Genomic DNA, 13,668 nt, shown 5'->3' on the forward strand with positions numbered 1-13,668 from the left:
TGCAGTATGGAGGGATGTTGAGGATGAAGAGTGTTCTGTGTGTGTGTGTGTGTGTGTGTGTACCTGTGTGCAGTATGGAGGGATGTTGAGGATGAAGAGTGTTCTGTGTGTGTGTGTGTGTGTGTACCTGTGTGCAGTATGGAGGGATGTTGAGGATGAAGAGTGTTCTGTGTGTGTGTGTGTACCTGTGTGCAGTATGGAGGGATGTTGAGGATGAAGAGTGTTCTGTGTGTGTGTGTGTGTGTGTGTGTACCTGTGTGCAGTATGGAGGGATGTTGAGGATGAAGAGTGTTCTGTGTGTGTGTGTGTGTGTGTGTGTGTGTGTGTGTACCTGTGTGCAGTATGGAGGGATGTTGAGGATGAAGAGTGTTCTGTGTGTGTGTGTGTGTGTGTGTGTACCTGTGTGCAGTATGGAGGGATGTTGAGGATGAAGAGTGTTCTGTCTTGAGGTCTGTTGATGTTTTTCTCGGATCTGACTCGATGTTCTTTAACACACAGCTGATGAGCAGCAGCATCTTCTTCTCTGAACTTCAGTGACAACACTGACAAACAAAACAGTGAGATTTGCTATAAAGAGCTGAAACAGCTTCCGTCTGTTGTGTGTGTGTGTTATTGACGTATGCCGTGCTGTGAGACCATACACATACTGAACAGGACATTTCGCTAAGTTTGATTTACAAAGTTTGTTTTTGTTATAAAGATTTGCGGCGTCTTCCAAACACCCAAAAGCGGGTTTATTTTAAACAGTTTATTAGAAATACCTGTAAAACCTCCTGGAATAACAGTCGCGTGCTCGCTGCCTGACGCCGCCATCTTCTTTCACACTAACAATCCTCACCGGAAACCGTTATGCTACGCCGGAAACTGTAGTTCTTTTACTTCAAAACTACAAATACGAGTCTCTTTTAACATAAAGATATATATATTAATCTAAATGGTTTTTTTTAGCATTTCGGGTGTGATCCTTGAACGTGTTTATAATACATGTTAACAGTGATAAAACAATTAAATAAAGTTGACATGAGTTAAATCTGCTTCACTGTGATTGCTTGATAGCAAATGAGCTCCTCAAGCAGCTGAAATAAAGGGCCGGATTCACAGAGGAGGCTTATTTTAAGCCAGGACTATACATTGAATTAAGATATGTCTCTTTTATAAAAATGCCTTCACTAGTAGGAGACACAACAATGGCACTGATATATTTAAAGATATTTCTGGACAAGTTATCTTCAGTTAAGGGTCTTAGTTACATATGTGCACAAAATGAAACAGAAACTCATCCGGTTATAAAGTAAGATCTTTACTTGGAGAATAATGTCACAAATGAGAAAGAGAGCAACAGAGAAACAGAAGTCCAGCACAGACCGGAACCTGTATTACACACATACTGATCTGTGACAGAGTATTTAAAAACATCAGACACAACAAAGAGTTTCATATGAACCAGTGAATCATCGAAACCAAACCAATAAAAACAGACACAATCAAAGCAGCCATCCTCATATGTGTGTGTGTGTGTGTTAAATCTTAATGCGGAAGGCCGTGGATCCGGGCGTCTCACTGGGGTTGGGCTGCTGACTGGATGATTTAAACAGAGCCTTCAGGATGGTCTGTGGATCCACATCTGGGGTGGATGAGGTTCTGGACCCGGAGCGAGACGAGCCCACCTTCTGTCCTGAGCCCACTGCACCGGGAGTATCGCTCAACCTCCTGACAGAGAGAGAGAGATGACCGTAACTGAGCAGTGTACAGAAACACACACAGATGTGTGTATGTGAGGAAGAGACGGCTGGAGATCTTACAGTAAAATGGGCTGCTCTGATGTGATGATGTTTCCCTGAATGTGCAGATTACACTTCATCGGCTGACCTGCAGACAGACAGACAGAGAGAGAGAGACATTCACCTGTTAACTGCAGTTTTTTCTGGTGAAATGAATGTCTGAATGTGTTTGCTGATGGTGTTGTGTATGAGTGATCGTTGCGTTACCGTCCAGACAGCGGTTGTTGTACTTCCTGTATGCGCTGACAGCATCCTCTTTACGCACAAACACTACCTCGGCCACACCTACTTTCACCAGCCGTGCACGTTTCAGAGCGCCGCACACACAGAATAACTCCTGCAGACACACACACACACACGAGTCAGATGAAATGTGCTTGTAATGAACACAGGTGTGTGTTTGTGTGTGTGCGTGTAACTCACCACTATGTCCTCCTCTGTGACACGGGGATGAAGGTTATTCACTGTGATCTTTGTGCCCTCCAGTGGACTACTGACCGGCTACAACACACAAAACACACAAACATTGACTGACTGACACATTCAGTGTCATGTGAACCTTTTCATATTGTGACTAACAACTATACATCACATTTTTAGTGTGTGTGTTACCTGTGCAGCGGGTGTGCGAGCATTGCCGTCTCCAGAGGTGGGTTGTGCAGTAACGGTCGTCCTGGAGACGGGCTGCAGGGTCTGTGTGGGGGGGCGGGCAGCTGGACGAGAGGGCGGCACAGAGACTGAAGCTGGTGTGTAAGAGTCGTTCTTCACCACCTTAGTGATCGGAGCCGAGAGAGAGCCTGACCCCATCTAAACACACACACACACGTAATCAACATCAAAATACACACAACACCCCAATGATTGTATGAGAGTGTGTGTGAGCGTGTAGTTGTGCGTCTCACTCGTGTCTGCAGGTTGTTGGCTGCAATGATCTTCATCTGTTTGCTGGGCATCACAGCATCAGCATCATCATCATCATCCTCCTACACAAAGAACATCACACACACACACACTACATAAGTCACACTCATACATTTGTCAGAAATATTTGTCTGCTTTAATTGGTTCCAAAGCAATCATACAAAAGTATTGATATTAAATGGTCTGATGTCGGACTACCTGAGACTCTCTAGCAGGAACATTCATTCTTATCCCGCTGGTCATTCCCACTGGCCTCTGCTGCTGAAGATACGCACACACACACACACACACACATTTAACATGCATCTCAAGTAGAACTTTACATTTTCCTCTAGTAATCTGCTCACCTGAATGGTTTTGGTGAACTTCAGAAGTGCTGCTCTCTGATTGGTTGTTGACGGGACGCTTCTCTTCAAGCTCAACCTATCGCGTGCATCCACTACTTTTGAAATCCCGCCTCCTGGCTGCAAGGCCACAGCGGCTCTGGAGTTCAGTCCCTGATTGGTGGGAAAGTTTCTGGCGGCAGTGGTGATTGGAGCGGTGTTTTGGATCTGGACGTGTGGTATTCCTGCGGCGGAAGGTTTGACGGGCTGAGACTGTACCGCGGTAAGAGGCGTGTGCTGTTGTTTACGCGAGTTCAACATCTGCCGCGCGTCCTGCACTGCGCCGGCAGCCCCTCCTCGGCCACGGATGCGGTTGCGTGCGTCTTTCTGTCCCAGTTTCTCTCTTGCGTCCTTCACCTGAAACACTGGACGGACAGACAGAGAGACGGATGAAAAACTGGAGTAGCAGTCCGAGAATTGGCATTAAAAACAATCATGCAGCGCTCAAGGCATTCACCTGCTTTGGCACCTCCCACCCCCAGTCTCTGTCTGACATCACTTGTGCCAATCTTCTGACGGGCATCAAAGGCCCTGCCCACTGGCACCGCCCCTCTGCCAAACATGGGCCTGTGGGACACACACAGATTGAGAGATAAAACACAAGTTATAGAACCATAATGATTTAATTCTGATTTTGAAGAAAGACTTTATAAATGAATTCAGCCCACTGGATGAAAATAACACTGGATTATATTTGACTATGCTAAACTGTTCTGTATATTACAGTTATTCATTCGGTTGAATTAACTCCAATGAACGATCAAAGATGGTAAACACTGTAGTGCACTTTTTAATTATAATTGATCTACATTTGAATTTCATTAATACAAGTGTATATAATGCAGGAATTAAAGTAAGGGGTTATCCACATGCACGATGTGGAAGCCAAGAACAATTTAAACCCTTTAACGCACGGCTAGCTGTGGATTATGGCTCTTATATCATGGTCATTAGCAAAGTTAAAGCAGTTATTGATGTTTACAGTGGAGCTTTAATGACGGTTATTTCCATCAGTTCATTTCAAATGTAATCAAACTGACTGGAGCTGCCGTGAGTTAATGGGTTTTAATGCACAGTCTCCAGCCAATCAGAATCCAGTATTCAAACACACCATGGTATAAAATCATATAAATAGCTACAGTTCGGGTAAAACACACACATTCTAATGAACAAAGCATATTAAAAACACAAGGTGGTCTACACATTACATAAGATCGTGCAGAACGGTGATAAATTGAAGTCTCGGTTGATGAAACTTGAGAAATGAGTGAAATGAAAGCGATGTTAAGCAGCTAACAACAGCGCAATGAACGTCGTGAGCAGCGCGACAGCCAATGATAACACGAGTTCAGACGTGGAACGGGATAAAAAAGGCTCATTTCTGCCAATCAGCGACGGGCGAGGGCGGGACATCACGTCCAGCCACAACAGCGCTAATAAACAGAGTCGCAAACGAAGAGAAACGTCTTAAAACAACTCCGCGTTTCATACTGCTGCTGTTTCAAAGGTGTCGAAAGAAATACCTCTTACTGGATCCTCTAACGTTAACATTTCGACGGCGAATCACTTCATCAAGGGAGAGATCCGCCATGTCTGCGATCGCTCGAGCCCATACGAACAACAATGCGCATGAGCGGAAGTAGATATGGGCGGGGCAAAGAAGTCGGGAGACGGCCAGCGGAGAGGGTCAAAATATCGGTGCGTTCCAAACGGGATATATCGCCCTCTGAAGGGCACTTCGGAAAGAAATAATTTTGGCCGCCGCGTTAAAGGATACTTCCAAACCGACATGTTCAAAACTGACCACTACAAAGTTCCCTTCTGAATGAATTTCAAAGGGTACAACTTATTATCTGTGCAGATTCTTGAGTTACGACGGCGCCCGGCAATAAGGGCACTTCAAGAAGCATTTGTTTGGTCCCTAAACACTTCATCCATTGCAAGATCTCACTCTGGAGAGTAAAACCCTTCGGAAAGAACACCGCACACATACTGTGACATTCATGTGATCCATGCTTTGGCATATTACCATTCCGAAGACGCTTTTATTTCTGACCGAAATCAACTTAAATAAGTTACCTTAACTCTCAATGAAAGCAGGATTGTAAAGTGCTTTCTTTTGATATCACTTTCTCGATGTTCGCTCTTCTCTTGCGTTTACACGTTTCATTTGTAAATAAACACAGCTGACCACCACTGTTTAAAATCTGCTTCAAAAAACGAAGATCGTGTCAAGTTTGATAAGTAAAGTGGACTCTGGAGTGTTTTTTTTATCAAAGCTAAGCAGCAGTAATAACTCAAACTTGTTGGCTTATTAAGATGAATGCAAATAAACAAAACGAAATCAAATGACTCCCCCTCTGCGCTGCCAAACTGTGACGTTCTACTCTACCCCACAATGCACCGCTCGTATCCACCAGCCAGTGGATAAAGCGAGAGTTTGGAGCATTTTCAATACATTTGATATCGTAACTGTTTGTCGTGCAGTGTTCTGTGAGTGATGCACGTGTGTGTCGTGACGTGAAGAGCGAGTGCGCGCGCGCTGATTCTCTCACCATCACTGTGCACACACGCGCGTTCTGTCCAGTGCTGTGTCTCGCGCAGCATCACGTCATGCCTTAAACTGATGAGTAAGGAAAATAACGACTCGGGGTGACGCCCGTGTCCTCGCTCATACTCGCGAGAGGAATTTTTGTAAGGGCTCAGGTCCGACTGCTGAGGTGACTCACCTACTTAGTGAGATGCCTCGCGGCACCAGGATCTGCCCCGGACCCTCATGTGTGTTTAGTAAAGAAATAAAGTATCTGTCGCTCACTTTCAACAATTATCATAAGCGTGTTTCTGTAACATATAAACACATATACATCTATGAAACAAATACATATGTATGAACTCTACCCGCAGATGATATTAATCCGCGTTTGTTGGATAAGATTCCACAAAGAATGTACTGTTGTCATAAAACATGAGTTTAGTTTGCCAAGCTAACCCGGGACCCGTTTCAATAAGGAGGTTCAAGCAACACTGAGTTAAAATATACACTTACTCAGATAATCTCTACTCTGAGTTTTCTTTTTCAGAACAGCTGGTTTGCAATTCTTCTGCAATAAAAAGAACATGGCAGCAGCTGAAAATAAAATATATAAACATCCTTCAGTCCGGTGAGTTTAAATGCTCTTGCTAGTAGGATGCCTGACTGGGAAATGTTTGATATATTTAATAAACTGGCCTTGAAAGTTATGAGGACATGAGAACCGAGCACTGTGGCTGTAGAAGACAGAAAACTGGCCGTGCTCGCCCCTGATCCAGCTATGTGTAACGGAGTGAAGAGCTGTGCAGTGTAGCCTCACTCTTCGACCAACAGAGACGCGACTACAGACAGACGCTATAGAGACTGCGGTCTTTAATTCCAGAGGTGGCAGCAAGACCACATTTATTTGATCAGCCTAATTCACGACGAGTGAGGTTTGTGATGTAAGGATGAAGCAGATTGTGAATATATTTAATGGACTGTAAAGAAAAACGGTATCGCTCAAATAAAAAATCCTCCGGATATGATAAAACATCCAAACGGGGCTTCACCATATATTCTCTACCGACGTAAATGTAACTCTCTCTGAATGAATGCAACTTCCTCATCTACGGGTACTGAATAATCGGACATGTCATTTTAATGTCTGTGTTATGAATTTGTGCGATTAAGGAAAACGAATGAATAAACAAACGCTCGCGCTTCGAAAAGGGGCGGAGATTGTAACAAACCTCGGGTTAGTGGAATAAAACCTGCTCCCGACCAGGTTAGGTTCACAGAGTAGGTTACTATGGTTACTCACTCTAAGTATAATATACCTTGATTTCTGAAACGGGCTTGATTTACCCCGCGGTCGCGGGTTTGATATACCTCGCGTTCTGAAACTGAAAACCCAGAGTATCCCGTTTTCTGGGGTTAACTAACACTGAGTTTGCACTTACCCTGCTTTCTGAAACGGGTCCCCGCTGTCTCCAGACAAAAATATGCACAACGTTTCGTATTATTTTGGGTTCTTTACAATGTCGTAAATGTCAGAAAAACAACAACTGTTCATGAAATCTGTTTATTTTATATTGAATAGCTGACGTCATGATTATTTTAGAACGCTTTACATCTTTAATCCTACAGTATTGTCAGCGCTGTAATGACAAATACTTCATTTCCCATGGTGCATCTTTTTGACGCGCCGCACTCCAGCGGCGCAGGAACAACGCGCGTCGCCGCGCTGTTATCATCGCGCGCAATGGCTGCAGCTCTATCTCGCGCTCTGAAATTACCAGGTTAGTCCAACATTAATATATATTACAATACAGCGATGATACAGATCTGACCGAGCGCTCGTGCTCTGTTCAGTGACGTCAGTGATGTGGAACAATTGATAGACGCATATGCCGTTATAACGTGAGAAAACATTGAAGAACTTAACAACACGCTTGTCAACGTCACCGTTCATAATTATAAATGTTAGCAATTAGAGGTTTAAATGAGCACGCGCAGATAACCAAAATAAACACAGTGAGGAAAAAACGACACATTGAAATAATGACATGAATAGTGTCATGCGTAAATTAAATATCAAATGTATAATAAGCAATAATCATTACTGCAGATGAGTAAAGCACAGTGTGATGGGGTCCTGTGCAAACAACACAATGGTGACGTTATTTTCATCACATGACCGTCACTACTGTGACGCTAAATTCCTCAACACGTCACATCTGATCTTGCGAGATCTAATCATTGAATCATTGTGATTTCTCTTAATTTTGTGTTTGTAAAAACGTGCGCGTTTTGTAATGACGTTTTAACACTCAGTGAAGTGCATTAGAAAGCGCACCGTTGCTTGATGCGTTGACGTAATTTCCCCTGAAACAGGAAGCTGTGGAGAAACTCCTCCCTTTATTCAAACAGTCTGCAGAATGATGATGTCATAGAAACCATTGATGTGTATTGGAAGTGACATACTGTCCATTTTGAATGTTTATTTATGTGGGTTTTGCACCACATTAGCTTATATCTTTAACACATATTTATACTAAAAGCGGACTTGTGTTTGTATTCTTAAAACATTATATTAGGGGTCAGAAAAGACTGTTTCTAGCAGACTGCAATGGTGTTATAAACCACAAGTATATAAATACCACAAGCTTGATTATAACAGAAAACATGTTGCGTGCGTGTGTGTGTGTGTGTGTGTGTGTGTAGGTAAGAAGGCATCAGATCTGGGAGAGTATGACCCTCTGACGCAGGTGGACAGTGAGGATGAAACTGAAGACGATGATCTGGTTCTGAATTATCCCCGTAACGGTCTGAGTCCGGTCTTACCGGAGCTGAGGGGACGGCTGGTGGATGAGGAGTTTCATGAGGAGGAGTGGATAGCTCGTCAGGTGCAGAGAGAGGAGGAGGGGCATGAGGTGGATGGGGTGGGGTCAGGAGAGAGTCAGGGCGGAGACTCTGACGAGAAGGCGGGGCAGGTTCGAGGGGCTCTGCGGACCACCGCCTTCCTGCTGCCGTTGACGTGTGCGGCACTCGTGATTCTGCTGTGCGCGTTTCTCGTACCCTGCCCGCAGGAGGCGTCGCACAACAGACCGCAGTGGGAGCGTCAGCTCGGAGATGTCGGGGGTGAGTGACGTGCAACCAAACAACCAATGAAATTTCAATGACGTACCCGCTCGACCGTGTGTACTTTCTCGCAGGTGTGACATCGCCTCCTGTTGCATTGTGGGATGTGGATGGAGACGGACTGGAGGATGTGTTAATTGGTGTCACAAACATTTCCAACGACAGTCAGCCAATGAACACGCAGAACAAAAGTGAGAAGATGGCACACACATCACACGAGCACTTGTGAGGCTCAGCTGTGTTACTGTGTTACAGAGTTACAGTGTGTGTGTGTGTATAGAGTACAGCGTGGTTGCCGTGAGTGGAGTCGATGGACAGCTGCTGTGGAGGAAGACGCTCGGAGAAGCACTGTTCTCAGTTCAGTGTGGACTACACACAGGAAATACATCATCAGCTTGTGCCCTCATCAGCTCTGGACACATCATCACTGTCAACTCCTCCACAGGTTAAACACACACACACACGTGTCTGTCATTAGAGTTTGAGAAGAGATGTCATGTTATTGATGATATGAGTGTGTGTATAATTGTGTTCAGGTAGAATGTTGTGGACTGCAGCTGTAGGTGATGTTGAGTCTCCTGCTGTTCTTCTGCCTGATCTACAGGGAGACACAATCCCAGATTTACTCATCGCAACACTGCCAGCAGACCAGGTGACGCACATGCACTCACTCACGCATGCACGCTCGCTCGCTCACGCGCTCTCACGCATGCTGGCTCACTCACACAGGCTTGCTCACTCACGCATGCTCACTCACGCATGCTCGCTCACTCACACAGGCTTGCTCACTCACGCATGCTCACTCACGCATGCTCGCTCACTCACGCAGGCACGCGCACTCACTCACGCAGGCTTGCTCACTCACGCATGCTCACTCACGCATGCTCGCTCACTCACACAGGAACGCGCTCTCACTCACGCAGGCTCACTCGCTCTCTCACACAGGCACGCGCTCTCACTCACACAGGCACGCGCTCTCACTAACCCAGGCTCGCTCGCTCACTCACGCAGGCTTGCTCACTCACGCATGCTCACTCACGCATGCTCGCTCACTCACACAGGAACGCGCTCTCACTCACGCAGGCTCACTCGCTCTCTCACACAGGCACGCGCTCTCACTCACACAGGCACGCGCACTCACGCATGCTCGCTCACTCACACAGGCACGCGCTCTCACTAACCCAGGCTCGCTCGCTCACTCACGCAGGCTTGCTCACTCACGCATGCTCGCTCACTCTCGCTCGCTCACGCAGGCACGCGCACTCACTCACGCAGGCTTGCTCACTCACGCATGCTCGCTCACTCACGCATGCTCACTCACGCATGCTCGCTCGCTCACTCAGGCAGGCACACGCACTCACGCATGCTCGCTCACTCAGGCAGGCACTCGCTCACTCACACAGGCACGCGCACTCACTCACGCATGCTCGCTCACTCACACAAGAACGCGCTCTCACTCACGCAGGCTCACTCGCTCACTCACACAGGCACGCGCACTCACGCATGCTCGCTCACTCACACATGCTCACTCACGCATGCTCGCTCAATCACACAGGCTTGCTCACTCACGCATGCTCACTCACGCATGCTCGCTCGCTCACTCACGCAGGCACGCGCACTCACTCACGCAGGCTTGCTCACTCACGCATGCTCGCTCACTCACACAGGCTTGCTCACTCACGCATGCTCACTCACGCATGCTCGCTCACTCACGCAGGCACGCGCACTCACTCACGCAGGCTTGCTCACTCACGCATGCTCACTCACGCATGCTCGCTCACTCACACAGGAACGCGCTCTCACTCACGCAGGCTCACTCGCTCTCTCACACAGGCACGCGCTCTCACTAACCCAGGCTCGCTCGCTCACTCACGCAGGCTTGCTCACTCACGCATGCTCACTCACGCATGCTCGCTCACTCACACAGGAACGCGCTCTCACTCACGCAGGCTCACTCGCTCTCTCACACAGGCACGCGCTCTCACTCACACAGGCACGCGCACTCACGCATGCTCGCTCACTCACACAGGCACGCGCTCTCACTAACCCAGGCTCGCTCGCTCACTCACGCAGGCTTGCTCACTCACGCATGCTCGCTCACTCTCGCTCGCTCACGCAGGCACGCGCACTCACTCACGCAGGCTTGCTCACTCACGCATGCTCGCTCACTCACGCATGCTCGCTCACGCATGCTCGCTCGCTCACTCAGGCAGGCACACGCACTCACGCATGCTCGCTCACTCAGGCAGGCACTCGCTCACTCACACAGGCACGCGCACTCACTCACGCATGCTCGCTCACTCACACAAGAACGCGCTCTCACTCACGCAGGCTCACTCGCTCACTCACACAGGCACGCGCACTCACGCATGCTCGCTCACTCACACATGCTCACTCACGCATGCTCGCTCAATCACACAGGCTTGCTCACTCACGCATGCTCACTCACGCATGCTCGCTCGCTCACTCACGCAGGCACGCGCACTCACTCACGCAGGCTTGCTCACTCACGCATGCTCGCTCACTCACGCATGCTCACTCACGCATGCTCGCTCACTCACACAGGAACGCGCTCTCACTCACGCAGGCTCACTCGCTCACTCACACAGGCACGCGCACTCACGCATGCTCGCTCACTCACACAGGCTTGCTCACTCACGCATGCTCACTCACGCATGCTCGCTCACTCACACAGGCTTGCTCACTCACGCATGCTCACTCACGCATGCTCGCTCACTCACGCAGGCACGCGCACTCACTCACGCAGGCTTGCTCACTCACGCATGCTCGCTCACTCACGCATGCTCACTCACGCATGCTCACTCACGCATGCTCGCTCACTCACACAGGAACGCGCTCTCACTCACGCAGGCTCACTCGCTCTCTCACACAGGCACGCGCACTCACGCATGCTCGCTCACTCACACAAGAACGCGCTCTCACTCACACAGGCTCACTCACACAGGCACGCGCACTCACTCACGCAGGCTTGCTCACTCACACAGGCACGCGCTCTCACTCACGCAGGCTTGCTCACTCACGCAGGCTTGCTCACTCACGCATGCTCGCTCACTCTCGCTCGCTCACGCAGGCACGCGCACTCACTCACGCAGGCTTGCTCACTCACGCATGCTCGCTCACTCAGGCAGGCACACGCACTCACGCATGCTCGCTCACTCAGGCAGGCACTCGCTCACTCACACAGGCTCGCTCGCTCACTCACACAGGCACGCGCACTCACTCACGCAGGCTTGCTCACGCATGCTCGCTCACGCATGCTCGCTCACTCACGCATGCTCGCTCACTCACGCAGGCACGCGCACTCACGCAGGCTCGCTCACTCATGCAGGAACAAGCACTCACTCACGCAGGCTTGCTCACTCACGCATGCTCGCTCACTCACGCATGCTCACTCACGCATGCTCGCTCACTCACACAGGAACGCGCTCTCACTCACGCAGGCTCACTCGCTCACTCACACAGGCACGCGCACTCACGCATGCTCGCTCACTCACACAGGCTTGCTCACTCACGCATGCTCACTCACGCATGCTCGCTCACTCACACAGGCTTGCTCACTCACGCATGCTCACTCACGCATGCTCGCTCACTCACGCAGGCACGCGCACTCACTCACGCAGGCTTGCTCACTCACGCATGCTCGCTCACTCACGCATGCTCACTCACGCATGCTCACTCACGCATGCTCGCTCACTCACACAGGAACGCGCTCTCACTCACGCAGGCTCACTCGCTCTCTCACACAGGCACGCGCACTCACGCATGCTCGCTCACTCACACAAGAACGCGCTCTCACTCACACAGGCTCACTCACACAGGCACGCGCACTCACTCACGCAGGCTTGCTCACTCACACAGGCACGCGCTCTCACTCACGCAGGCTTGCTCACTCACGCAGGCTTGCTCACTCACGCATGCTCGCTCACTCTCGCTCGCTCACGCAGGCACGCGCACTCACTCACGCAGGCTTGCTCACTCACGCATGCTCGCTCACTCAGGCAGGCACACGCACTCACGCATGCTCGCTCACTCAGGCAGGCACTCGCTCACTCACACAGGCTCGCTCGCTCACTCACACAGGCACGCGCACTCACTCACGCAGGCTTGCTCACGCATGCTCGCTCACGCATGCTCGCTCACTCACGCATGCTCGCTCACTCACGCAGGCACGCGCACTCACGCAGGCTCGCTCACTCATGCTGGCTCGCTCACTCACTCATGCAGGAACAAGCACTCACTCACGCAGGCACGAGCACTCACGCATGCTCAGTGCGAACTACTGGGGAGTTGGCACCCCTTAATAAGACATGGGCTCCCCTGACAACAAGATATGTGAAATTTGGGGGGGTCTCAAAAGATATTGACTATGTGAATATTTTTAAATGGAATTTCAGTTGTGTAATGTGATCATGATGGATTAATATGTGTTAAATAGAAAATATTATTCATTCATGCATGACGGCGATTAAAACCTAATGTACTTCAATAAAGATTACTATACATGCTATTCTTGTCATGAACATCAAGGTGTGGGGGCGCTGCTGTGCAAATTCCAAAAATGTTAGTACGTCATAGATTCGTAGAAAAAATTAACGTTAGAGGCCATTTATCGCTCGCAAAGTCCTTAATTCATTCTGCAGTTATAGCATCAAAAAGAAAACAAGTCAGTTTTAATTCATTTTGGTTTTATTAAGAAATTGTGTAGTGATGACGTTAATAGCGTCAGCTGTGGTCAGCTGTGGCCTAATGGTTAGAGCGTTGGGCTTGTGATCAGAAGGTTGCTGGTTCTAATCTCAGTGCCAGCAGGTCATGACTGAAGGGCCCTTGAGCAAGGCACCTTACCCCTGATTGCTCTGCAGTAATGTGCCACTGTATAAAACTACTTGTAAGTCGCTTTGGATAAAAGCGT

At 48.9% G+C, this 13,668-nt stretch overlaps 3 protein-coding genes across 6 annotated transcripts in view; 1 reads left to right on the forward strand and 2 right to left on the reverse strand.

The window, feature by feature from the left end:
* Window positions 1-1,017, reverse strand: part of rrp7a (ribosomal RNA processing 7 homolog A) — a 6,683-nt gene extending 5,666 nt beyond the window's left edge. Inside the window, exons 1-2 of the mRNA XM_079457419.1 lie at window positions 762-1,017; window positions 400-542 (exon numbers count right to left, since the gene is read on the reverse strand). Of these exons, the coding sequence (XP_079313545.1) occupies window positions 400-542; window positions 762-813 (195 nt within the window). The 5' untranslated portion in view covers window positions 814-1,017. The remainder of the gene's footprint in view (window positions 1-399; window positions 543-761) is intronic.
* A 262-nt stretch (window positions 1,018-1,279) lies between these two features.
* poldip3 (polymerase (DNA-directed), delta interacting protein 3) lies at window positions 1,280-5,573 on the reverse strand. 4 transcript variants are annotated; one of them, XM_079455592.1, is made up of 10 exons: window positions 5,165-5,573; window positions 3,543-3,652; window positions 3,050-3,450; window positions 2,901-2,963; window positions 2,684-2,764; window positions 2,394-2,588; window positions 2,205-2,282; window positions 1,989-2,118; window positions 1,803-1,869; window positions 1,280-1,710 (listed from the first exon to the last, which is right to left on the reverse strand). In XM_079455592.1, the coding sequence occupies exons 2-10, from the start codon at window positions 3,646-3,648 to the stop codon at window positions 1,521-1,523; spliced, it is 1,311 nt and encodes a 436-aa protein (XP_079311718.1). In that variant the 5' UTR covers window positions 3,649-3,652; window positions 5,165-5,573; the 3' UTR covers window positions 1,280-1,520. The 4 variants fall into 4 exon arrangements, with proteins under 4 accessions (XP_079311718.1, XP_079311719.1, XP_079311716.1 ...); XM_079455593.1 differs by having other exon boundaries at window positions 2,901-2,960; window positions 5,165-5,340; XM_079455590.1 differs by lacking the exon at window positions 5,165-5,573 and adding an exon at window positions 4,609-4,768.
* A 1,725-nt stretch (window positions 5,574-7,298) lies between these two features.
* fam234b (family with sequence similarity 234 member B) lies at window positions 7,299-9,722 on the forward strand (the record flags this gene model as incomplete). The annotated part of the gene is made up of 6 exons (XM_079457694.1): window positions 7,299-7,396; window positions 8,322-8,738; window positions 8,813-8,929; window positions 9,019-9,183; window positions 9,275-9,567; window positions 9,684-9,722. Exons 1-6 carry the CDS (start codon window positions 7,360-7,362, stop codon window positions 9,720-9,722), a joined length of 1,068 nt encoding a protein of 355 aa, XP_079313820.1. The 5' UTR covers window positions 7,299-7,359.
* Window positions 9,723-13,668: the final 3,946 nt, after the last annotated feature.

The sequence above is a fragment of the Barbatula barbatula genome (assembly GCF_947034865.1).
Source record: "Barbatula barbatula genome assembly, chromosome: 5".
In the NCBI taxonomy this organism is placed as follows: domain Eukaryota; kingdom Metazoa; phylum Chordata; class Actinopteri; order Cypriniformes; family Nemacheilidae; genus Barbatula; species Barbatula barbatula.

What these genes read in the sequence shown, in the direction of transcription:
- poldip3 (XM_079455590.1), bottom strand. Translation starts at nt 4,676, where the DNA reads ATGGCGGATCTCTCCCTTGATGAAGTGATTCGCCGTCGAAATGTTAAC. An exon ending in GTTAGAGGATCCAGTAAGAG is followed by an intron (nt 3,653 to 4,608) that starts GTATTTCTTTCG and finishes TGTGTCCCACAG; the next exon opens with GCCCATGTTTGGCAGAGGGG. An exon ending in GGTGGGAGGTGCCAAAGCAG is followed by an intron (nt 3,451 to 3,542) that starts GTGAATGCCTTG and finishes CTGTCCGTCCAG; the next exon opens with TGTTTCAGGTGAAGGACGCA.